Source organism: Tamandua tetradactyla, chromosome 17 (genome assembly GCF_023851605.1).
Source record: "Tamandua tetradactyla isolate mTamTet1 chromosome 17, mTamTet1.pri, whole genome shotgun sequence".
Lineage (NCBI taxonomy): Eukaryota > Metazoa > Chordata > Mammalia > Pilosa > Myrmecophagidae > Tamandua > Tamandua tetradactyla.
Genome location: NC_135343.1, coordinates 77,941,940 through 77,969,510, shown reverse-complemented (window position 1 = coordinate 77,969,510; position 27,571 = coordinate 77,941,940). Strand labels below are relative to the sequence as shown.

General features: G+C 34.4%; 1 protein-coding gene across 12 annotated transcripts in view; it reads right to left on the bottom strand.

Annotated features, from left to right (window-relative positions):
• BIRC6 (baculoviral IAP repeat containing 6) overlaps window positions 1–27,571 on the bottom strand; it is a 311,805-nt gene that overhangs the window by 67,414 nt on the left and 216,820 nt on the right. For all 12 annotated transcript variants that reach the window (XR_013164578.1, XM_077135017.1, XM_077135019.1 and 9 more), the window contains 2 exons: window positions 26,582–26,746; window positions 17,743–17,911 (listed from right to left, as the gene is read on the bottom strand). Coding sequence is in view for 11 of the 12 variants with exons in the window: in XM_077135017.1 (XP_076991132.1) it covers window positions 17,743–17,911; window positions 26,582–26,746 (334 nt within the window). In the remaining variant the exon portion in view is untranslated. The remainder of the gene's footprint in view (window positions 1–17,742; window positions 17,912–26,581; window positions 26,747–27,571) is intronic.

The following is a 27,571-nucleotide window of genomic DNA, read 5'->3' as shown; positions in this document are numbered from 1 at the left end:
AGGGCTTTGCACTAACCCAAATTGTGAAACTTTGGCTAAAGTTGGCAATTTAGCCAACATCCATAATGTATGGACCACGGTTTCTGATTTCTTTTGCTTGAAGTGGATCAAGAACTTAAAGTCATATATTTGTACAATGGAATATTTATTCACGCATAAAAATGAACTACTGAAACATGCCACAACATGGATGAATCCAGAAAACATTACCTTTAGTGAAAGAAGTCAGTCACAAAAGAATATGTTTTGTCAGATTCCATTTATACAAAACATTCAAAATTGGCAACTCCATAGAAACACAGCAGATTTATGGTTGCTAGGGGCTGGCGTAGGGGGAGATACAGAATGAGCTTTTTCCTTTTGGAGGTAATGAAAATATTTTAAACTTTGTAGTGACAGATGTAAAACTGTGAATATAGGAAAAACCACTGAATTGTACACTATAAATGGGTAAAAATAAAGTATATGAATTGTATCTTATTAAAGGACATGAAAAAAGGAATTTTGAGTCATTTTGAAGAAAAGAATCATATGAAATTTTATATAATTATATATACATTGCAATATTTTAGTTTCTCATTTCAGCCTAACTCAGTGATTGTTCAAGCCACTCCCCTTTCTATGGGGTCTTTTAAAAAATTACACTGCTTACCACCACGTAAACTACTAGTCAGTGTAACATTTAATTGTGTAATTGCAATACAACTGGCATAAAGAAGAAGTCTGGAAACAAACACAACCGATACTTAAAAGCTTATAATTCTAAAGCTTACAATTTATTAGTGGGCTTAGGTTGCGCTAGTTACTGGAAGAAATAAAGGGGACTGGATAGTTTTTGTTAATGTGGCAGGACTGTTAGGAGAGGTTTGGTTAAGAAAATCTCTACTATAACTGCACCGACAATGTGTGAAGTGATAAGGCATTAGGTACACTGGTGACTAATGAGAAAGGAAATACTCTACTATGGGTTAAATCAAGCATGATATCCCTGAAGTATTGCAGATGTAAAGTAGTAATAATTTTGGTAACTCACTTAAATTTCAATTTAAGCAGTCACTCTTCCCCTTATAAATCCAACCAATATAATTATTTAACAGATAAGTGATTTATTCTATACCAAAGATTTTTATACATAGATGCAGTGATGGTTTGAAGCTGTATGTACCCCAGAAAAGATCATGTTCTTTTAATCCATTCTTGTGGGTGCTGACCTATTATGCATGGGACCTTTTTGATTAGGTTAATTCAGTTGAGGAGTGCTCCAGGGTGGGTCTTAGTTCTCTTCCTGGAGTACTTTATAAGACAATAAACACATGCAGAAGAGAGAAATGAGGATAAAACAAAGAAAAAGCCCTTGAGAAGCTAAATGGACCGAAGCCAAAAGAGAGAAACATGCAGAAGCTCAAAGAGGAAGACACTAAAACCAGAAGCTGGAAGCAATGACAGGGAAAGAAGGGAGAAGCCAGCAGACTTTGCCATGAGACTTTCCAGGTGAAAGAGGAGTCCTGGATTGCCAGCAGCCTTTCTTCAGGAGGAAGGTATTGTCCTGATGATGTCTTAATCTGGATAGTTTTCATGGCCGCAGAATTGTAAATTTGCAAGTCAATAAATCCCCATTATAAAAGCCAATTCATTTCTAGTATATTTCATTTGATCAGTTCTAGCAAACTAAAACAGATGATCTTGCCAAATAGGAAAATTTTAGATAAAAGGATTTTATCTAATCCTTAGATTTTATCTAAGGATTGATAAGTACCTATGTACCTGACATTACATAGCTACTAACACGCTCAAAATTCTGTCCCCAAGGATGAAATGGAATACAGACTCTGATAATTTCTTGGAGTGTTAGTGAACCATATGTAAAACTAAAACCATTAAATATAACAAGTCCATTTATATCTTGCTTTTGAATTTGAAAATAAGTCGGTTTAATAAGGGCCATATCATTGCTAAATAGTTAAACTTGGGTGACTGAATAAATTCATTTTTCTCATTTGTTCCTTCCTAATCTTACTAGGGTAATTCTTTTTACTCAGAAAGTGCAGTCATCTCCATACTATGAAACCAGCACTGAAAAGAGATTTTATAAAGTATTCTTAACATATCCCACTAAGTTAACAACAAAGTTTAATGTGTCATGGTACTGTTTTCTGAAAACAGGCACACACTATTTTCTAAAATGGGAGTGAAATGAGCTAAAGGTGAGGAGCTCTAAAAAGTAACATTCTTGCTCTCTGTAAACTCACACTTATACACTGTACCTTAGCTTTCCAGCAATGGAACAAGATCTCCATCTAGTGGCTACAGGGGTAAATGCATGCTTTCTAAATAACCTATGTGTAACCCAAAAGTAACCAGAAGAAAAATGATCCTGGCTTACAACCTAAATTTCTGAATAATCTGGCTATGACAGGTGGAAATCAAATGCTGACAGAGAAAGAGACACACACACACACACACACACACGCAGAGAGAGAGAGAGATGCTAAAATGAACACAATTTTTATGATGAGGATTTTCCACCTTACCTAATTTTCTCCTAAAAATTACTATTTCTCTCTTCATAGGATTTTATCATTCCTTTTACAAATGATACTAGAGATAAAATATTCCAATACAAATGTTACCTTTTAAATACTTCTTTAAGTAACTTGTTGTTTAAATGTGTTTAACTTCTTTCAAATTGTTTAAACTTATTTATTACATGTAAACACTTCTTTCAATTACCCATCTGGAAGTTGAAGTTTCAAATCTACCATATTTATCATTTTTCTGCACTGTTTTTCATACTACACCAATTTTCTTAATTATAGACTTAAGTTACATAATTAATAAGTACTTTGGAGAAAGATCAAAAAATTATATTCTAAACATTTCTAAGTCTCTTTCATATACTTAGCCAAAACAGAGTTATGCTACTGATTTCATTTTAATCCAAAGTGTAAAATTCAAATAGGAATATGAATCTATCTTTACAGTTAGGGTAAGGGGAACTATTACTTGAGCTTAAACTTATAGAACTATTTTAAGTGACTGTTAAATACACTGGAACCATGCTGTAAGCGTTAACAATTCTGAAAAATTTATTTAAAATATGAAGACTTTTATATTGCTATGATATCACCAAACCAAATACCTCAAAATATTTTCTCCATTCACTTATGTAACCAAGAAATTAGGATTTAAGGGATGATTTTGATTACTCAATCATATTCCTTTTTGCTTTCTGGGATACTGGAATAGTCAGGGGAAACTATAAGGCAGCTGCCCTGATACCTGAAATGAGTGTTAAAGCCCTCATCCTGTGCCTCTGTAACTGAAAGAGCTTTTAAGCCCTTCATCTGGGCATTCTCTTGTATGGCAAAGGCCCTAATGCTAATGAAGTCAGCCATTAACTACTTCCTTCCTTTTGGTTTATACCTTTAGTGATAGCTCGGCCTCCCTTCCTTTCAGCCTGTGTTCTCTTATTGAAATGATAATGAAAACACTTGCCTCCTTTTCTGCTTTGAACTTATAGAAAATGATTTCACCTCCCCTAGCTAAAATCCTTAAAAAATAAAAATAAAAAAAAATCCTTGAACCCCCTAAACTTGGGGAGATAGATCTTGGGCCGTTAGGCTTTCCTGCTACACATGTAGCAATAAAGTGTTTCTCTCTTTGAAAACCAGGTGTCTCAGGAATTGGTTATTGAGTGCGTGGCGCAGAAGAATCCATGGCCTTTGTCAGGTAACACATATAATAGGTTTAAAAATTTTTCTCTTCACCTATCTTCAGGCCCACAAAAGAGAGCCTATATATGAAAACATTATAGTAGGAAAACTGAGTTATTAAAATTTCCTGCTCCTTAGGAATCTTTAAATAAAGTAGCCTAGTAAAAGAAAAATCACTTGAAGACAGACAATTTTATATCTGATTAAACTAAAAGCACAAGTAACAACAGCAGGAGTAATTCCAGTCAATTTTTTTAAGAAATAAGATCTTCAAACAGCCTCACTTCTACCTGTTAGTTTCTAAATTCTGAACTAAAGCACATGGATGAATTTTGGGGGGGAGGGGGTACACGGTCCACAAATCGAACCCAGGTCTCCCACATGGAAGGCGGGCATTCTAACCACTGAATTACCCATGCACCATTTTTTTTTCTTTCTGTTTACTTAGATGAATTTTATATGAGAAAGAAACAAAACAATGGGCTCCCATGACTTTGAATGGGGACTTCATTAAGAAGACAAAAGCAAGTACTTCTGAGCAAGTTGATTTATAAATGTTTATATAGGAATAATGCAAATATCCTTTTTAATAAATGGTCCAAGGAATTTAGGTAAGTTACTCCCAAACTTCAAAAATAATTCTACAGGTTTACCAGTTTACAAAAGGTCCAAAGAAGTAAAGTGTTTTACTGTAAGCCCTTTTGCCAATTAGCAGCAGAAATCAGTTCAACTGATATACTTGTCAATTTTTTATTACACAATACTACTCTGGGAAAACAATAATGAAAAGAATTTCCCACAGATGCAAAATTTCTAATCAGAGCTTAACTAATGTTTAATATGAGAGGAAAAAATATTTTATATACTATCCTGCCCTGTACATGAAAGCATTTGATACATACTTTTATTCTTATTATCTTTACTTTGTAAAGTCGATAATATGTTGCCTTATTACTTCACTATTAGACTTCAACGTTCTTAAGATTGAATTTCTAGTTATAGGTGACCAAGATGGCTGTATAAGACACTACAGGGTGCTGTTCCCCCAAGAACCTCTGAACAACTAGCAAAGACAAAGAACACAGCCAACTTCCTGAAAACTCTGTTAAACAGTGAAAAGGGTTGCAGTTACTCAATGAATGCTGAATTAAGAAAACACAGCTTTTTAAACAGAAGGCAAAGTTTGTGTCAGCTTTGTTAGCCCATCCACCAGTCCCTCCCCGATGAGGTGCCAAGTCAGACTGCACTTCCATTATGGGTCCCTGTATGTCTGTGCCACCTTACTGGATGGTAGCCAAAAAAACTGAACCAGGAACCTCACCTCTGGCTTCCCTTCCTAGAACTTGCCCTAAGGGTAGAAGCAGTTGTGGGAACAGCTAAAGCAGAAAAAGAAACAATTAAGTCAAGGCAGATGGGACAGGGGATAATCTGCTTTATATGAAATTTAAATAGCTCACTCTTAAATACCCAGTAGTGAAAGAAGAAATAACAAAGGAAATTAGGAAATATCTTGAGGTCAATGAAAAATGAAAACACAACATGCCAAAATTATGGGATGCAATTAAGTCAGTCTTCAGAGGGAAAGGCAAACTAAACCAAAAGCAAGTTGAAGGCAGGAATTAATAAGGGTCCGAGGGAAAATAAATGAAATAGAGAACAACAACAACCAAAGACAATAGGGGGATCACAAAACCAAAAGTTGGTTCTTTGAAAAGTAACAATAAAATTAGAAAGCTTTTAGCTAGACTGACAAAGGAAAAAAAAAAAAAGGGAGAGGATGCAAATAGATAGCGGGAATAAAAGTGGGGACATTACAACTGACCCCACAGAAATAAAATGGACTATAAGAGCAGTTAGGAAAGAAGAAGAAATAAAAGCTATCTAAATTGGAAAGGAAAAAGTAAAACTTTCCCCATTGGCAGATGGTATGATCCTACATAGAGAAAAATGCCCAAAATCTGTAAAAAAGCTATTAGAGTTAAAAAATGAATTTAGAAAAGTGGTAGGTACAAGATCAACTGCAAACATCAACAGTGTGTCTATATAAAAGTAATGAACAATCTAGAGGGAATATTTTAAAAACTTCTATTTACAATAGCAATGGAAAAAATCAAGTATCTAGGAATAAATTTAAATAAGGATGTAAAGACTTATACGTGAAAACTACAAAACACTGTTAGATCAAAGAAGATCTAAAAAAATGGAAGGATATTCATGTTTATGAATTAGAAGACTAAATATTGTTTCAATCGACAAATCTATCCAAGGTGATTTACACATTCAATGTATCCTATGCAAATTCTAACAGCCTTCTTTGCAGAAACAGAAAGCCAGTTATCAAATTTATATGAAAGGGTAAGGTGCCTTGAATAGTTAAAATTATCTTTAAAAAGAAGAGCGAAGTAGGAAGATCCATAATTTCTGATTTTAGAACTATTATTTAAGCTCCAGTAATTAAAACAGTGTGGTACTGATGCAAGGACAGACATAGGATGAATGGAATCAGACTGAAAGTTCAGAAATAAACCCTCACATATATGGCCAATTTACTTTCTGACAAGGGTGCCAGGTCCAATCAATGGGGAAAGAATAGTCTCTTCAACAAATGGTGCTGGAAAACTATACTTCCAGAGCAAAAGATTGAAGATGGAACTCTACGAAAAACAGAAAAATGAGACTTTATGAAAATTAAAAACTTCTGTGCATCAAAGAACTTCATCATGAAAGTAAAAAGACAACCTATAGAATGGAGAAAATATTTGGAAACCACATATCTGATAAGAATTCAATATCCAGAATACAAAAAGAAATTCTACAACTCAGCAATAAAAAGACAAACAACCAATTTTAAAAATGGGCAAAAGACCTGAATAGACATTTTTCCAAAGAGGAAGTACAAATGGCTAAAAAGCATATGAAAAGATGTTGATCTTCATTAGCAATGAGGGATATGCAAACAAAATCCACAATGAGATACCATTTCATACCTATTAGAAGGGCATCTATTAAGAAGTGTTGGAGAGGATGCGGAGAAACTGGAACTCTTATTCATGCAGGGGGGAATGTAACATGGTACAACTGATGTAGAAGATGATCTGGCAGTTCCTCAGAAAGCAAAGGACAGAGTTGCTTTACAATATGGCAATTCCACTACTCAGTATATACTCAGAAGATCTGAAAGCAGGGATGCAAATGGACATTTACACACTAATGTTCATAGCAGCATTATTCACAATTGCCAAATGATGGAAACTTTCAAGTGCCAATCAACAGATAAATGGATAAACAAAATATTTTTTTTATGGAATATTTTATAGAAATAAGAAGGAATGAAGTCCTAAAGCACACGACAACATGGATAAACCTTGAGGATGTTATGTTGGGCGAAATTAAGTCTGACACAAAAGGAAAAATATTGATCTTTCTGATGTGAATTAATTATAATATGTAAACTCATAGACATAAAATACAGAATATGGGTTACTAGGAGATTGAATGAGACTAGAGAAGGGGAGCAGATATTTAATATGTGTAGAATGGTTAACTAGGCTATCTTTTCATCTTTGGAAATGGATAGAGGTGATGGTAGCACATTATTGTGAGTATAATTAACAATGCTGAATTGTGTGTGAACATGGTTGAAAGGGAAACTTTAGGGTCATGTACATCACCAGAAGGAAAGCTAGAGGTCAAAACACGGGACTGTGGTGTACGATAACTGTGATTAACGTACAAATATACAAAAGTTCTTTCATGAACTAGAAGAAATGTAGAACATTATTACAAGGAGATAATAATAAAGTGGTATATAGGAAAAAATGTACCTACTGGAAACTATGGACTATAGTTAACAGTAATATCTTAATACTGTTTCATCAACAGTAACAAATATATCACTAATATTATGGAGATAAGAGGTATAGATGTTTTGGGTTTCTTTTTTTTCTTCTTCATTTGGAGTAGCGAAAACGTTCTGATACTGACGGGTGATGAATGCACAAATATGTGACATATTGTGAGCCAATGATTGCATACTCTGATGGATTATACAGTGTGTGAATATGTCTCAATAAAATTGCATTAAAAAATGGGCAAAGGAACTAAATAGATATTTCTCCAAAGAAGATATGCAAATGGCCAAAAAGCACACAAAAAGCACACGAAGCAAGATTTGACATCATTACCCACATCATTACTCGTTTGGGAAAGGCAAATCAAAGTAACAGTGAGGTAACATTTCACACCCACTAGAATGGCTACATAGTCTTGCAAACACTTAATAAAATGACTTAATACTTATTATCTTCTATTGTAACACTCATGAATAATAGAGAAAGTAACATTACCATTTCAAATATAGGATATATAAAATCCCATGAACACAATATCCTGCCAATGTCCAAGTAATGATATTAAGAGAAAAGGAAAAGATAAAATTCTGAATACATCATCAATAAAGATAACAGAAGTGAGTAAGATGAAGCTTAAGAAGTTCAGGGCTTTTGCAATATCAAACAACATTTTATATTAGTTATACAAACAACATTTTATATTACTTATAAAAATGACAGACAGAGCACTATTTGATATTTAGTGACTTCTAATTTTGCTCGTGATTTTTCCTTTAGAGAAAAACAGGAATTAGAGGAGACTATACAAATTAGTTTGTATAGCCCGGGGGCTAAGGAACAGTATATTGAGGCTGGGCAAAAAGAGGTAACAAAGAAAACAAAACAAAAAAGACAAGGCAATAAATGAAGAAAAGGAAATAAAAGAAAACAAGATTTCCAGATCGACATACCTCTTTCTGATGAGAAAAGAAGTTGCAAAACAAACAAAAATAAAAACAAAGATTACATTTTCTTTGGATACACAGGTTAATATACAGAATTTCACAGAAGATAAAAGCATTATTAGCGCTCTTTATAGAACATCACCAAAACATTTTCTATGTTAGGAATACTTAAAATTGTAAACTGGTTAAGTGACGGCATATTTGTCTTCGTCAAGTAAGTATACAAACACTAGGAGGATTGGAAATTGAATGCAGGAATATTTAAATATTTTTCTGTTGAGAGAAACTCATTTGTACATGTTATTTTAAAGACTTGCAATATTGTAGGAATATCAGCCCTATAAATGTGACAGCTTTGTAACTCCAATTTAAAATGTTTGATTGTGGCGGGCAATGGTGGCTCAGTGGCTGAGTTCTCGCCTGTCATGCTGGAGACCCAGGTTCGATTCCAGAGCCTGCCCATGCCAAAAGAAAAAAAAAAATTAACGTTATCATATTGGGTGGTGCGATAGTGGCTCAGTGGCAGAGTTCTCTGCTGCCATGCCGGAGATCTGGGTTCAAGATTCCCAGTGCCTGCCATGCAAAAAGGAAAAAGAAAAAATGTTTGATTGTGTAATTCATTTAGACTTGTGGTTTATTATTTTATATTCATGTTTTAATTTAATTTTTTGAATTAGAAAAGCTGTAGGTTTACACAAAAGTTATGTTAAAAAAAAAATTTACAGCGTTCCCATATACCCCAACCCTCTATTATTACCTCTGTTACAAATGAAGGATACAAATGTACCAACCTAGTAACAATAGTATGGTATATTTGTTATAATTCATAAAAGTGCATTTTTGTAATTGTACTATTAACTATAGGTCATAGTTTACAATAGGGCTCACTATATTGTACAGTCTTATATTTTATCTTTAATTTTTATTTCTTCTTAACCACATTCACATACATAATTCAGTGCTGAACATTATACTCTCAATGTTATACTATCATCACCACCATCCATTTCCAAAATTTTATAATCAAGCCAAATAGAAAGTCTGTACAATTAAAGTATTAACTCCTAATTTCCTACCCTCAACCTAGCCCCTCCTAACCTATATGCTAGACAATAACTCTTCTAATTATTTCATATCAGTAAGTTCATGCAATAATTCATTCTATTGTGCTTGGCTTATTTCATTCAATGTGATGTCTTCAAGATTCATCCATGTTGTCACATGAATCAGGAATTTATGCTTTTTCAATGCTGAATATTATTCCACTGTATGTATGTACATATATATGTATATGTACACACACACACATTGTGTTTATGCATTCATTGTTGATGGTGCTTAGGTTGCAACTGTGAATAACGCTATTGTTTCAGTTTGTTAAAGTTGGCAGAATGCAATATACCAGAAATGAGTTGGGTTTTACAATGGGGATTTATTAGCTTACAAATATACAGTTCTAAGGCCATGAAAATGTCCAAATCAAGGCATGAACAGGATGACACCTTCTCTGAAGAAAGGTTGCCGCTTGAATGGGGTGGGTGATTTCTCAGTTGAAAAAATCTAATCAAAATCCCTATTCATAATAGGTCTGTACCCACAAGAATAGATTAAAAGAACATGGCCTATGTAAACTAAATGTTGAGTAGTGAAAAAGCTTTTCCATATATATTACATTTATTGGGTTTCTCCCCTGTTTGACTTCTCATGTGTGCAGTTATGGATGAAAATGAGAGAAGGCTTTCCCACATTCTTTACATTCACATGGTCTCTCTCTGGTATGAATTTTCAGATGCACAATGAGGCTATTCTTGTATATGTATGCTTTTCAACAATTAGGACACTCAAGAGGTTTCTGACCATTTTCTGAATTTTCTCATGCTCAATGAGATTATATTCATGGTAGAAGGCTTTCCCACATTCCTTACATGCATAGGGTTTTTCTTCTGTGAGTTCTATGGTGTCTAAAGAAGTTGTGCGTTTGAATTAAAGCTTTCCCACAGTCATTAATTGATAAGGCTTCTTTCTCTTTTATGTGAATTTAGGTATGTCTTCTGTACAAAGGCTTTTCCACATTCATAAAATTCATAAGTTTCTCTGAGAAGTATGAATTTTCAAACCAAACAGGTGAAAAACCTCATGAATGTAATGATTGTGGAAAATCTTTTTTGTGAATCTCAGCCTTACTATATACCAAAGAGTTCATACTGGAGGAAAACCTTTTACATGTAAGTTCAGTAGTAAAAGGGTTCTCGCTGAACATGAAAAAAATGTACTCTGCAGAGAAACCTTATGCATGTCCTAATTGCAAAAAAGTGTTCAGATATCTCACTATGCATATGAAAATTCATACTGGAGAGAAACCCTATGAATGCAATGAATGTGGGAAACTCTGTCAAAGCTCAGCACTTATTACACATAAAAGAAGTCACAGAGGTGAAAAACTATTAAAATGTAATAAATGTGGGAAGGTTGTTAATCAAAAAGTGTTTCTTACTGTACATTTGAAATGTCATGCAAATGAGAAATCATAAGTACAATGTATATGGAAAGGCCTCTGAAATGTCAGGCCCCCTCTACACATACATTGGTGAGAAACCTGTTTAAAGAATGTAAGAACCTTATCAGTCATAATTCTTATCTCATTAGACACTAATGAATTCATAGTTGGTATACACCGTTTGAATACCTTGAGTGTCAGAAAATCTCTGGTAGAAATTCACATCTCAGACCTCATAAAACACTACAGAGGTGGAAAAGATTTACGCAAATACTCAGAATTTGTGAAGTACAAAGAGATTCATACTGAGAAAAAAGATCATTGTGAAAATGGAAAGCCTGTACCAACAAAACCCTACAGCAAGCATTAATTATAAAATAATTAATTATAATAATTATAATAAATTGTATAATTATAATTACAATTAATTATAAAAGTGAGAAGCATGAATATTAATAGAAGGAATAAGATGGATGCATACCTACTATGAATACTATTTATTGACATTAGTATTAAATGTCTTGTCAATGAAACAATATGAAGAGAATAAATATATGATACAGACTAGAAAGAAAATTTAAGGTTATGCTCATGTACAGGGAAGGACAACTGAAAATACAGCATTTCAGTTCACAGAAAAGTAAATGGCTTTTAAATGTAAAAATATATTCAACTTTTCTCATAAGAGAAATGCAAATAAAAGCTACAGAGAGGAAAAGATTTGAAAATATTGGAATATATATAATCTAGTGGTTGTGTAAAATGGTACAACTGCTTTGCAATCCCTCAGTACAACAAAGAGCTCAATAAAGCTCTTAAAACAAACCACAGCTAGATGCTGTTTCTTACTTCTTCTATTAGCAGATTTCTAAAACTGTGACATTAAGTTCTGGTAGCAAGGTAATCAGGGAATTGGTACTCCTATATGTTGCCAGTATGAATACAAAATGGTACCCCTGTGAAAGGGAATGTGGCAGAATATACACAATTACAAATAAGTTTCGTTCAGACCTATCAATCCCAGCTGTGTGAATTTATTCCCAAAACGCACAGACAAAAGTACAAAAAGCTTATGTACAAGGTGTTCATCGAATACAATTTACAGTTAAAGATTCAAAATAACCTAACTGCATCAGTAGCTGCTTTGTTGAAGTAATTTATGGTATATCCACATCATAGTATACCATACAGCTTTAAAAATAATGTCCACACCATCATGGAGAACCATTAGATTACACTGCTAATTGTAAAAGGAAGGTGGACAAAGGCATCACAGTTATGGTCCATTTGTGTTAGGAAGGAGAGGAGATACATATGTATAAGTATTTGCTTTCATTTTAAAAAGGGACAAAAGAAAATACCTAGTTCAGGGTGGAGAAGGAACAGATAAAGGGGAGAGTATGGAAGTCAGATTTCTTTGAATATAATATTTTATGGTTTGAACTCTAGAAGAAAATAGATATTTTACTTTAAAAAATTTATAAATGTTATTTTTCACAAAAAAGAAAAAAGGTGACGATAAAAAATATATATTCCTTCTAGCCTCCAACGTTCTGGAGCAGCTAGAAGGAAAAATCTGAGATAATGGTAAAAAAGCCTACAGACAAACTCTCGGATCTGTCCTGAAACCACTTGCTAAAGAGTACTTTGAAAACGATTGCTTTTTTCTTGCTTTGCTTTGTACATATATTATACAATAGAGTTAAAAAAAAAAAGTAAGAAACAGCTTGGCTCAAAAATTAAAAACAGATTTGAAGAAAAAAAAAAAGCACCAGCATTTTGATTGGTGGCATAACCATGCAAGGGAACTATAAAAAATAATTTTCAAACACAGTAACTTAATTATGGGATAAAGCCTACCAAAAAGCAAACCTGTCAAAACATTATTTCAAACTGTTTTGTGTAATTACATCAACGATCTTATTTTAGATTGCTATATTTATAATGTGGGATAAAGTAAGTAAATATGCAATATTCTATGGACAATCCTGTGAGTCACTGTTTGTGCACTGTGGATGGACTGTATGGTGAGAAATAAAAATAACTTTTTTTAAAAAAAAAGAAACTAATAATATATTACCATTTTGTATCCTTATTTAAATTAACTAATCTAGACACTGATTGTGAATACTTACTAATAACATCAGGAAAAAAAGAGGCAGCCAGACATTATATGCACCTCCCTTGTGAAGAACAGAAAACTACTATAAAATTGTCCTGCCAAGCACAATTTGGTTTTCAAGACTACTTTGTAGCAATGTGAGGGCTTTGAGTATCAACTTTCCAGTCAGATTCAAGACCCAGGAGGACCATGGGGCTGTGACTAGACCTCCACTGACCAACACAGAAGCTCAACCCAATCTTGACCCTGAAGACTTCCCACATGTCTATTGAAGAAAATATGTGAACAATTCTGCCACCTCTCATCCTTTCTCCTCAGAAATGTTCATAAGGAACCTGAGTCACCTGACTCTCAGCTCTGGTACTGAATTCATTTTCTCTGTACCAGAAGATCCACTCCAAAAGGACAGAGAAAGGGTCATAGCGGAAAAGAGAAATAATATTCCCTACCAGCAGAGTGGAGTAAGGACACATAATCTCATGAGAAAGAAATGTTTGAGAAGATGGTAATAAACCAAAATATGTCTACCTCAAGGACTCTTGTGTAGTTGAAAATGTGAGCTAGCAAACACTGGACAAAAGAGAGTTCAGAATGGACCTAGAAATGAATCACTCAGAGGTGGATTTCTTTCTTATTATTAAAGTTGGGATTCTTCATCCAAGAATGTCAGATTGGAGAACAATTATGACATGGACTCAATTTGGCCATCAAAATCTCTCTAGTACTGTTGTACAAATTTTTGGACACTATATAGCAAGCTGTGAAAGTTACTATATGCTAAAAGGGACTGTATGACCTAGGAGTTCTGTTATGTAAGTTGTCTTTTTCTTTTTGCATCTTTCTATCCTACAATGACACTAGTTCATAAGGAATCTGTACAGTTTGAATGTCTACCTGACTTCAGATTACCTTTATTGTATAGAAAAACTTATTAAAATTGAGATTCATTTGGAAGAAAAAAAGAACATGACCTTTTCTGGTGTACGAAACAGCTTCAAAGTAACACAGCTGCTATGAACATTGCTGTGCAATGTGTTTGAGTCCCTGCGTTTCATCATTTTCCGTCATCTCAAGATATTTACTGATTTCCCTGGCAATTACTTCTTTGACCCACTGTTTTAGAATGTTCTTTTATTCTTTTATTTGCATGTTTTTCATTTCTTTATTATTGACTGCCAGCTTCTTTCCATTATGATCAGAGAAGATACTTTGTATAATTTCATTCTTTTCAAATTTGTTATTTGTAAAGGACAAATACTGTATGGTCCCACTGATGTGAACTGACATTAGAGAATATACTTGGAATATGTCATTGGTAACAGAGACCATCAGGAGTTAGAAACGGTAAGATAATAGGTAATTGGAGCTTAAGGGATACAGAATGTGCAACAGGACTAGATACAAAAACTCAAAAATGGACAGCACCATACTACCTAATTGTAATGTAATTATGTTAAAACACTGAATGAAGCTGCATCTGAGCTATAGTTTTTTGTTTGTTTGTTTGTTTTTTATATATACTTTTTGTATTTTTTATTTTTATTTTTTTCTCTATATTATCATTTTATTTCTTTTTCTGTTGTCTTGCTATTTCTTTTTCTAAATCGATGCAAATGTACTAAGAAATGATGATCATACATCTATGTGATGATATTAAGAATTACTGATTGCATATGTAGAATGGAATGATTTCTAAATGTTGTGTTAGTTAATTTTTTTTAATTAATAAAAAAAAATATTTGCTATTTGTTTCGACAGACGGTCAGGGTGGGGGAGGGTAAGGACCAAAAAAACACACTTGGTAGTTGACTCATACCAAACTCTGAAATCTGTTCTACAACAGTTGCACTGTGCTTTGAAATTTATTGCTTTTTTGCATATATATTATTTTTCACAAAAAAGAAAAAAAAAGTCAACTGCAATGATAAAAAAATATTTATTCGTCCAATGTTCTGGAGCAGCTAGAAGGAAAAATTTGAGATGATGGTATGGTAGTTCATAATAAACTCAGATCGGTCCTGTAACTACTTGTTGAAGAGTGCTTTGAAAACTACTCCTTTTTTCTTTCTTCGCTTTGTATATAAGTTATATTATACAATAAAAAAAAGTTAATAGTACACAAATTTTTGTCATGAAAAATAGGTACAAACTACTGTATTTTCTCCTTTTCTCATCCATCATTTAAAACACAGAATAAATAGAAAACGTGCGATTTTTAATTGTAGCTCTCAAAAGACTCAATTACTGGGGCAGTGGGGAAAAAAAGATTCAATTACATTATTTCGGGGGACTCCAACACACCTTGTGTTTTGGTGTATCATTTGTGAGCAAGGTAAAAGCAAACCATCCTTTGAATATAATGTCTCAAATGAAATTATTAGCAGTGGTCTCACACTTAAAGATCAACTTGAGGGACACAATAACATAAATGTATCCTGTAAAAAGGTCAAAATTCTAAACTACAAACAAAGCTTGGAGCTTTTCTAGATTAAAGAATAGAAAGATAGGACAACTAAGTAAAGCTGGACCAAGATCCTATAATCTCAGGCCCCAACCCCTCCACAAGTGTGCCACAAATAACATTATATGAGAGCAAATGAAAAAACTAAAATGGACTTTAGACTACTCATAGATTAATTTTCTAAACCAGAAATTTTACTATGCTCCATGAAGACAAAGGCTAGAAAATTTATTGGGAATTAAATGCCACTTAAAAATTGATTTAGTCATATTTAAACCAAAATTGATATATAATTATATTCATAACTTGTATTTACTTATATATTAGTTCAAAAATAAATTTGTTACTACATTTATATATAAATAGAATGACACCATTCAACAAGATACCAGGTTCACATACATAAATCTACATCTAAAGCCAAGAAATTAATTTTTTCCAGGAAAATAAGAAGCCACAAAGGAAAGGTTATTCTGTCACATTAAATTACTAACATAGTTTCGTGAGTATGTATCAGACAGGTCAGTCTAAGAAAATAATATACCATGTACTATTCTTATGAAGGGGTCTGAAGTAGACTCAGAAATGTTGTTTTGAAGCACAACAACAGTCACGATGGTGGGGAACAGGCGCAAACCCATCATCCAGCACAAGGATTCTTTCCATCCATTCAATGTACATCTTGCCCACTACTAGCAAGCATCAAAACAGACTACCTGGAGATTTATTCTGATTGCTTTCCTTACTTATTCTTCCTTAATAAACTAATGAAATCCATAAATGTCTATTTTCATGAGTGAAAAAATGAATAAAGGCAGCGAAAAGGATAAGTTGGATAGACAGTTGAAATAAAAAAACTAAAAGGCACTGGCTAAAGTAGACTGCTGTTTTTTCATTGCATGTCTATAGGCTTCTGAGTTTCTAAGTAGGACACATAACTTCCTATTCATATTTAGGACAGACACAGAATTCTTGGAAGATAATTCCACAACTCAGTTGCACATTAGAGAAGTATGTACCTACAGGTTTGAATAATTTTTATATTCACCTTTTTTCAAAAATTACTATTGTCTACAATTAAAAATCCATACAAGGGAGGCCACTCTTATGCAAGTTTCAGATTGATAGTGCTAATTGCCATAGTTTGCTAAACCCCAACCAACCTGACTTTCTGTTGACTCTTAAGAACACCAAGGGCTTTAATTGAGACTTGATAAAGGCATCAAGCACTAGGTTTGCCTTCCTGGAACGTACAATTCCCAGAGGGTTCCTAGGTCAGATAAATCCTGAAACCCAGAGGGACCAGCCTCTCCAAGATTATCAATTAATTACATACTCCTCTCCTTACACACCTTCTCAGAGTGCCTTTTTGAACCGTACCTTTGGACCCCAGGATGGATTTTGCCCCGGAGCCTCTCTTAAATCATACTGAACTCTTAATTTCAATCCTAGGTAGACCAAAGAAACACAGACAGAGATGCTCGTGCCCACAACTCAAACTGTTTGCTTGCTTCCCTTAATGGAACCTCATGCTTCATCATTCTTTATGCAGGTTATATATGTATACATTTACCAAACTGCCAGGCAAGGAAAAATGTATCAAATGATTACAAATACAGCAAATAATTCAAATCTGCATTTCAATCATTAATTGAATGTACAAATACATCATGATTTAACTTTGTATTTCAGTCATTACAAATGAGGTTGCACACTCTTTATATGTTTATTACTATCTTTGTTTCTTTTTTAAATAAAGTATCTATTTATATCCATTTGCCTGAAAAAATGCATAGAATAATTGCCATAGAGCATATTCAGATCAGGATATTATCATACAGTTGCTAGTTTATGTCTATCATTTTCAATTACACATTATTAAAAGAAAAAATGTACTTTGGCAGGTGAAATCATAGGAACTATAAAAACGGATTCTATGTTCTAATACAAGTGGCATCCGAGTATCAAAATAAGGGCCCCAGAAACCAATTAAACATTGCCAGAGTAATGTTAAGAAACAAATCCATCAATCTCACACCTACATATATTGAGGAAAAGTTAATACCAAATATTTCAACTGACAACAGTAAGACAAATAAATAAAAATGCTCATCGACAAATGTATTTCAGAGGAATAATTACAATGCGACTTACCTGAATCATTTCGGAGATAAGATGACATGGCTGGGATGAGGCAGGACTGACTAAGAAGCTCTAACAGCACAGAAGGAAGGGCATTACTATTCTGTCCTCCACTCTCATGAGATGACTGAGTTTCCCCGTTCACTGAACCACTCACAGGATTTATATAACTTGCAAGAACCTGAAAATAAAAATTGCTGAATTCAACTTGGATTTTAGCTTCATATACATTAAAAAGCTTGTATTTTATGCTAAATTATCAACTCTACTAATAAAAGAATGTATTTTCAATTTAACCAGTCTTTCGCTGTATGTTTTTAAAATACGGAATTTTCTGTTTAAATTTTTAAAAAAGGAGCTGGGCTTCACATAAAATTTTTACAAAGAATGGTGCAATTTATATGACTAGACATAGAAGCAAGCCACCTAAGTACACAAACTTAAAACCTTAGTAGCAAACACTGATGTTATTTATAATGATATTTGATTGAAAAAATTCAGTTTAAAATTTGAAAGTGAGAGAATCTAAGGATTTTATAAGAAGTAAGATAACCTATATTGAGTCTATTATTTCAGAATTACGAACAATACAGTTTGAAACTATTATCAACCACTATGAGTTGACGTAGGGACTAAAACTAGTCTTTTCTTTAAGCACTTCTTTTTCTGGTATGAAGACTTTCTATACCAGTTCAACCTATCTGATTTTAGAAAAATTGTGAAACAATGTGAGATGTAAACAAATACATAATAAAATGTAGAGTTCAGATACAGCACTGTAAGATGAGAGCATGACTGGAAGAAGGGAGATATGAGATATTTTTCAATTTTTGGATAATTTTGTCCTTGCCAGTTTCTACTCAGAGTTACAAGTAGGGAACAGCAATTTTTGTTCACTGGTACCTTAAATGCACTGAGAACAGGGAGAACAAGTGGGCATAAAAGCAGCTGAGGATGAATCGGATAAGTCATCAATACTTAAAAACCATGCAAATGAGACAGTTCAAAACGGCGGCTTAGTGATATGCAGAATTTAGTTTGTCTTCTAGAGCAGCTAGTAAATAGCCAGGAACAGTACAGAACACCTGCTGGGGTCACATCAGTGACCAGAACCACAGCATACACAAGTCTAGAAAAGCTGGACCAGTTGCAATCCCACCCAGAACCATGAGTGCCCCAAGACATGGAGGCTGGTGCCCCTCCCTCAAGGAGGGTTACCAGAAGAGAAAGGAAAGAGACTTTACTAACAGCAATGGCTGAGCTCAACCAAGCTCCAACTGGGGAATTAATTCACAAATTCTGACTACTAAAGATAGACCCCCAGCTCAGCTGCCCTTGAGTAAAAGCTGAGGTTGCTGGTTTTAGCCCCACCTCAGAGAGGGCAGGGCTGATGGAAAAAGAGAAACAAACAAACAAACAAACAAACAAACAAACAAAAAATCGGAGGTTGTTTTGGATCGACAACACAAAATAATTGAAAAGGTCTAGGCCCTGAAGGAAACGAGGGGGCACATAGGACCTACAGATACATACAGCAAGTACCAACTTAAGCTCATGATTGGCAAACCCGAGGAACTGGGGCCCTACTCTGAAAAGGATTTTTTTTCTTTTTGTGGTTGTGTTTCTATTCCTTGAGTACTCTTTGCATACAACTGTAAGGCTTCTCAGGCTCCAACTGCCCCAGGCAAAGGCAGAATTAAACTTGTCTGAGAGGAAAAGAAGCTAGTCTAAAGCTGTGGCTTCCCCAAGAGAAGGGTGGGACCCAGCTCAGGTGGAATTCCGCTCTCAAGGAATTCAGACGCTAGGGTATGGAAAACTGAAGCAATTAAAGCCACCCTACAACCTCTCCTCTGTCTCAACTACACCCCAGCAGGGAAGTCTGCTGAAGTTAAAGGAACCACATCACTTTAAGCTGGTGAGACCCACAGACAGACAAGCACCATATATAGGGCAGGACAGGAAAAACACAGAGTCTAGAGGCTTCACAGAAAAGTCTATCAACCTGCTGGGCTTCATGCTCAGGGAAAACTGATGTAGCTGACTCTTTCCTCCTGAGAGGAGGCCAGTCTGGTCTGGGATAATCCGACTGGGGTCTATAATACCTAATTAGAACCTTGGGGGAGGGGGAGGCACCATACAGGCAGGGCAACAAACAAGAAAACAAGAACCGGAAAATTCTGATCTCTTAAACAAAACCTAAACTACAGGACAAGAATAAGCTGAACTGAATGTCAAAGAACATATACACAACAAAGTCATCCAGCAAGAAAATTCAAGTTAAAAATGTGAAAACAATCTCCAGAATAAACTAATTAAGGAAATTAAATGTCTAGACGCCAGTAAAAAATAACAAATCATATTGGAAATTCAAAGATATGGCCCAGTCAAAGGACAATTCAAATGAGCTACAGGAGTTGAAACAATTAATTCAAGATGTTTGAACAGACATGGAAAATCTCATCAAAAATCAAATCAATGAATTGAGGGAGGATAAAGGCATAAAGAAGAAATCAAAAGTCTGAAAAACCAAATCACAGAACTTATGGGAATGAAAGGCACAGTAGATGAGATGAAAAAAACAATGGAAACCTAAAATGATAGATTTTAAGAGGCAGAAGATAGGATTAGTGAACTGGAGGACAGGTCATCTGAAATCCATCAATCAAAAGAAAATACAGGGAAAAGAACGGAAAAACATGAGCAGGGAACCAAAAAATTGAATGACACATGAAGTGCATGAAAATATGTGTTGTGAGGGGACCCAGAAGGAGAACAGAAGGGAAAAGGAGGAGAAAAACTAATGGAGGAAATTATCACTGAAAAATTTCCAAGTCTTATGAAAGACTTTAAATTACGATCCAAAAAGTACAGCATGCCCAAAACAGAATAGATCCAAATAGACATACTCCAAGACACTAATCAGAGCGTCAGGTGTCAAAGAGAAAGAGAGAATTTGAAGGCAGCAAGAGAAAAGCAATCCATCACATATAAGGGAAGCCCAACAAAGACTATGTGTAGATTTCTCAGCAGAAATGAGAAGACAGTGGGATGATATATTTAAATTACTAAAAGAGAAAAACTGCCAACCAAGAATTCTATACTCAGCAAAACTGTCTCTCAAAAATAAGGGGGAAATCAAAACATTTCCAGACAAAAAATCACTGAGAGAAATTTGTGACCAAGAGACCGGTTCTGCAAGAAATACTAAAGGGAGCACTAGAGGCAGATAGGAAAAGACAGGACAGAGAGGTGTAGAGAAGAGTGTAGAAATGAAGACTATCAGTGAAGGTAAAAAGAACAATAATTAGATATGATATACAAAATCCAAAAGGCAAAATGGTAAAAGAAGGTACTTCCCTTACAGTAATAACACTAAATGTTAATGGATTAAACTCCCCAATCAAAAGACATAGACTAGCAGAATGGATTAAAAAACAGGACTCATCTATATATATGCTGTCTACAGGAGACGCATTTAAGACCCAAGGATAAACATAGGTTGAAAGTGAAAGGTTGGGAAAAGATATTTCATGCAAACAACAATCAGAAAAGAGCAGGAGTAGCTATACTAATATCTAACAAATGAGACATCAAATGTAAAACAATTAAAAGAGACAAAGGAGGACACTAGGTATAAATAAAACACAAATATCTATGCACTGAGACAGAGTGCTTCAAAATACATGAGGGAAACACTGAAAAGAGAAATAGACACATCTACCATAAGAGTAGGAGACTCAATTCCCTGTTCTCATCAATGGACAGAACATCTGGACAGAAGATCAATAAAGAAACAGAGAACTGGAATAATATAATAAACAAACTACACTTAACAGACTATTTATAAAATGTTACACCTCACAACAGCAGGATACACCTTTTTTCTCAAGAGCTCATGGATCATTCTCAAGGATAGACCATATGCTGGGTCACAAAGCAAGTCTCAATAAATTTAAAAAGACTGAAATCATACAGGACACTTTCTTGGATCACAAAGGAATAAAGTTGGAAATCAATAATAGGCAGAAGGTGAGAAAATTCACAAATATATGGACACTCAACAACAAACTTTTAAACAACAAGTGGGTCAAGGAAGAAGTTACAAGAGAAATCAGTAAATATCTCAAAGCAAATGAAAATGAAAACACAACATATTAAAAGTTATGGGATGCAGTAAAGTAAGGGCTAAGAGGGAAATTTATTACCCAAAATGCCTATTCAAAAAAGGAGCAAAAATCGAGGAATTAACTGTTCACTTGGAAGAACGAGAGAAAGAACAGCAAATTAACCCCAAAATAAGCAAAAGGAAAGAAATAATGAAGATTTATTAGAGCAGAAATAAATGAAATTGAGAACATGAAAACAATCGAGAAAATCAACCAAACCAGAACTTCGGTCTATGAGAAAATCAGTAAGACTGATAGACCCTTAGCAAGACTGACAAAAAGGAAAGGATGTAAATAAATAAAATCAGAAATGGAAGAGGAGATATAGCCACGATCCCCAAAGAAATAAAGGAGGTAATGAGAGGATACAATGAATAACTTCATGCCAATAAACTAGACAACATAGATGAAATGGACCACTTCCTAGAAAGGCATGAACAACCAACATTGACTCAAAAATACACAGACTACCTCAACAAACCAATCACAAGTAAAGACATTGAATTAGTCATTAAGAAGCTCCTAAAAAAGAGAAGTCCAGGACCAGATGGCTTCAAGTGTGAATTCTACCAAGCATTCCAGAAAGAATTAGTACCAATCCTGCTCAAATTCTTCAAAAAATTGAAGAAGAGGGAAGGCTACCTCATTCATTCTATGAAGCCAATGTCATCCTCATATCAAAGCAGACAAAGATACTACAAGAAAAAAAAATTACAGATCAATCTCTCTAATGAATACAGATGGAAAAATTCTCAATAAAATTCTTGCAAATCAAATCCAGCAGCACAATAAAAGAATAATACACCATGACCAAGTAGGATTCATTCCAGGTATGCAAGGATGGTTCAGTGTAAGAAAATCAGCTAATGTAATACATCACATCAACAAATCAAAGCAGAAAACCACATGATCATCTTGACTGATGCAGAAAAAGCATTTGACAAAATTCAACATCCTTTCTTGTTGAAAACACTTCAAAGGATAGGAATAGAAGGGAATTTCCTAATATGATAAAGGAAATACATGAAAAACCCACAGATAACATCATCCTAAATGGGGAAAAACTGAAAACTTTCCTCCTAAGATCAGGAAGAAGACAAGGATTCCCACTGTTACCACTGTTATTCAACATTGTGTTGGAAGTTCTAGCCAGAGCAATTAGACAAGAAAAAAATAACACAAGGCATCAAAATCGGAAAGAGTGAAGGAAAACTCTCACTATTTGCAGATGATATGATACTATAGATCAAAACCCCCCCAAAAATCCACAGCAAAACTCCTAGAGCTAATAAATGAGTACAGCAAAGTGGCAGGTTACAAGATCAACACTCAAAAATCTATACTGTTTCTAGGCACTAGTAATGAGCAATATGAGGGGAAAATCAAGAAAAAAAATCCATTTACACTTGTAGACAAAAGTATAAAATACTTAGGAATAAATTTAACTGATACAAAAGACCTATTCAAAGAAAACTACAAGAAATTGTTAAAAGAAATAAAAGAAAATCTAAATAAATGGAAGGACATACCACATTCATGGGTTGGAAGACTAAATATAGTTATGATGCCAATTCTACCTAAACTGATTTACAGATTCGATGCAATACCAATTATAATTCCAGAAACTTACTTAGCAGAAATAGAAAAACCAATAACCAAATTTATCTAGAAGGGCAGGGTGCCCCGAATAGCTAAAAATATCCTGAAAAAGAAAAATGAAGTAGGAGGTTTCACATACCTGACTTCAAGGCGTATTACAAAGCTACAGTGGTCAAAACAGCATAGTATTGGCATAAAGGTAAGATACATTGACCAATGGAATCGAATAGAGTGTTCAGATATAGACCCTCTCATCTATGGACAATTGAGCTTTGATAAGGCAGTCAAGCCAACTCACCTGGGACAGAAAAGTCTCTTCAATAAATGGGGTCTGGAGAACTGGATATCCACATGCAAAACAATGAAAAAGGATCCATATCTCATACCCTCTACGAAAATTAACTCAAAATGGATGAAAGACCTAAATATTAGATCTAAGAACATAAAACTTTTAGAAGAAAATGTAGGGAAATATCTCATAAATCTTATAATGGGAAGTGGTTTCCTAAATCTTATACCCAAGGCGCGAGAATCGAAGAAAGAAATAGATAAATGGGAACTCTTCAAAATTAAATACTTTTGTGCATCAAAGAACTTTGTCAAGAAAGTAAAAAGACTTTACTCCCTACACGACAGGAGACAATACTTGGAAACGATATATCAGATAAGGGTCTAGTATCCAGAATATATAAAGAGATTGTTCAACTCAACAACAAAAAAGACAGAGAACCTAATTACAAATTGGGCAAAAGACATGAACAGACACTTCTCAGAAGAAGAAATACAAATGGCTAAAAGGCACATGAAATGATGCTCAACTTTCCTGGCTATTAGGGAAATGCAAATCAAAACCACAATGAGATATCATCTCACACCCACCAGAATGGCCATTATCAATAAAACAGACAAGAAGTGCTGGAGAGGATGTGGAGAAAGAGGCATACTTATCCACTGTTGGTGAGAATGTAAAATGGTACAACTGCTGTGGAAGGTAGTTTGGCAGTTTCTCAGGAAGCTAAGTACAGAATTGCCATATGATCCGGCAATACCATTGCTAGGTATCTACTCAGAGGACATGAGGACAAGAATACAGACAGACATTTTGCACACCAATGCTTATAGCAGCATTATCTACAATTACCAAGAGATGGAAAAAGACCAAATGTCCATCAATAGAGGAATGGCTAAACAAGCTGTGGTATATACCTACATTAGAATATTATGCAGCTGTAAGACAGAATAAAGTCATAAAGCATATAACATGGATGGACCTTTTACTAAGTGAGATTAGTCAGAAACAAAAAGACAACTATTATATGGTCTCACTGATATCAACTAGCATTAGCAAATGGACTTGGAGAATTTCAGTTAAGAAAAGAGATATCAGGAGATAGAAATAGGGTAGATATTGGGTAACTGGAGCTGAAGGGATTATCCAACAGGACTGATTGTAGAAATTCAGAAACGGATAGCACAATACTACCAAACTGTAATACAAGAATGTTCGCACACTGAATGAAGCTGAATGTAAAAATGATAGAGGGAGGAGGACTGGGGGCACAACTGAAATCAGAAGGAAAGATAGACGATAAAGATTGAGATGGTATAATCTAGGAATGCCTAAAGTGTACAATGATAGTGACTAAATGTATAAAGTTAAAAATGTTTTTGCATGAGGAAGAACAAAGGAACGTCAACATTGTAGGGTGTTGAAAATACATGGTAATTCATATTTTAAAACTTTAACTTATATGTGAGACTAAAGCAAAAAATGTTTATTTAGTACAAAATTTATATTTTGACTAGTGCATTTTCTAATATTAGTTATGTGGACAAGTTAATTGAACGCTGTAAGTACATGGAACCTTGAACAGTGCATGAGATTCTGTAGGTTTGTGCAGACTGATGCCCCAGTAAATCCCAGAGTGATCTGAACAGTGAATAAAGAAGTATTTGCAAAGTCCCCTTGGAGGAATGGCGAGAAAGGGGGAAAATTCAACTTTCCCATTTGGGGAATTCCTGAAATTCTCGCAAGCAGTGGGAACAACCAAATCAGTAGGCCTAGCCCTCAATCTGGGGGTTTGTTCCTAAGAAACTTATTTCTACAAAGGACAGACCAAGCCTACTTAAAATTAGGCTTAGGAGAGTAACCCCCCAGAGAACCTCTTTTGTTGCTCAGATGTGGTCTATCTCTCTCCCAGCCAAAACCGCAAGCAAACTCATTGCCCTCCCAGACTCTACATGGGACATGACTCCCAGGGGTGTAAACCTCCTTGGCAACGTGGGACAGAAATCCTAGAATAAGCTAGAACTCAGCATCAAGGGATTGAGAAAATCTTCTTGACCAAAAGGGGGAAGAAAGAAATGAGAAAAAATGAAGTGTCAGTGGCTGAGAGATTTCAAACAGAGTTGAGAAGTTTTCCTGGAGGTTATTCCTACACATTTTATAGATATCCCCTTTTCAGTTTAAGGTGTATTAGAGAGGCTAGAGGGAAGTGCCTGATACTTTACAGCTGTGTTTCATATTTCTTGAAGGTGAATGTATAATGATAAAGCTTTTGCAATGTGACTATATGAATATGAAAATCTTGTGTCTGATGCTCCTTTTTTCCACAATATTGACAGATGAGTAAAAAAATATGGACTAAAAATAAATACATAATAAGGGGAACAAATGATAAATCGAGTAGACTGATATACTACTGAACTATGAAAGCGAGTAGTAAGGGGTATAGAAAAAAATAGGGTTAACAAAGGTTAAAATCTATCGAGTAGATGAAAATACTAGTGGTCAATGAGAGGGACGGCTAAGAGTACGGTATGTGAGTTTTTTCTTTTTATTTCCTTTTCTGGAGTGATACAAATATTCTAAAAAATGATCATGGTGATGAATATACTACTATGTGATGATATTGTGAGCCATTGATTGTACACCATGCACAGAATGTTATGTTAAGAACATTCATGTTTGTATGTTGTTTTGGTTTGATAATACAAGATAAATAAAAAATCCAAAAAACAAAAAAATCATGCAATTGCAAAAAATAATTGTATTATCATTGGCAATATCAACTTTACAAATATACCTGCAGAAGACAGGTAACATGTTCCTCTTCCAATCTTTGTTTAGTTAAGGCTTGTTCCACATCCCATCCAGAAGCTGTAGAGCCTGTACCAAAGCCAGTCCCTTTGGCCCAATACAGCTGCTGCTCTTCTGTTGATGTAGGATTATGAGAGCTTGATACCTGTGGCTTGTAACAACAAAAAATAAGATTTGTTACTATTTAATTTATCCTCAAAAATATTTATCAGGAAGGGATTGGGAAGGAGTAAACCAACTTAGGTCCTAAAGAGTCATTGATTCAAAGCTAAATAGAGAAAACAGTGAAAGGAACAGGAATATGGGCCAGATTTATTTAGGATGAGTCTAGTAAAAGGATATCTCATGATATTTGCATCATAGTGTCCTATATCCTCAATCACAATAAACAAGACTGCTCCTGTTTCTACAACAGTGATTCTTAATCTCTTCCCTGTTCAGAATGTAAGGTATATGAAAATCTCTTTTGGGAATGAAGGACATATTAAAAACGCGAATGGTATGGATGCAGAAAAAAATGACTGAGAAACATTGATTTACTTAAATAATCTTGACCCCAGTAAAGGTCTTTATTATTATATTTGGAGATTATGTAATTAATTCTGAAACAACATATTAAATATACCCAAAACATTTAAAGTTAAATGTTGCTTTTGCAGGTGGCTTACAAGTAACACTTATGTTTTTTACTTTTCATAGAAATATTTTCTAAGTAAGAATATTATGTTGGAACAAGACTTTTATAAATTGATCTGTCATACTGTTTTATGACTGAGTCCCATGATGAGGAATCCCCTCTGGTATTTTAAAGAAGAAATTTAAGTGAATCATTAAAACTTCAATACAATTAAGGAAGTTAAAGTTTATTGGTAAAAATAGCAATTTATTTTAAGAGAACACTTCTTATTGTGAAGCATAACATACTCACAGAAAGAGCACAAAAGAAAATGCAAAGCTTAATGAATTATCACAAAGC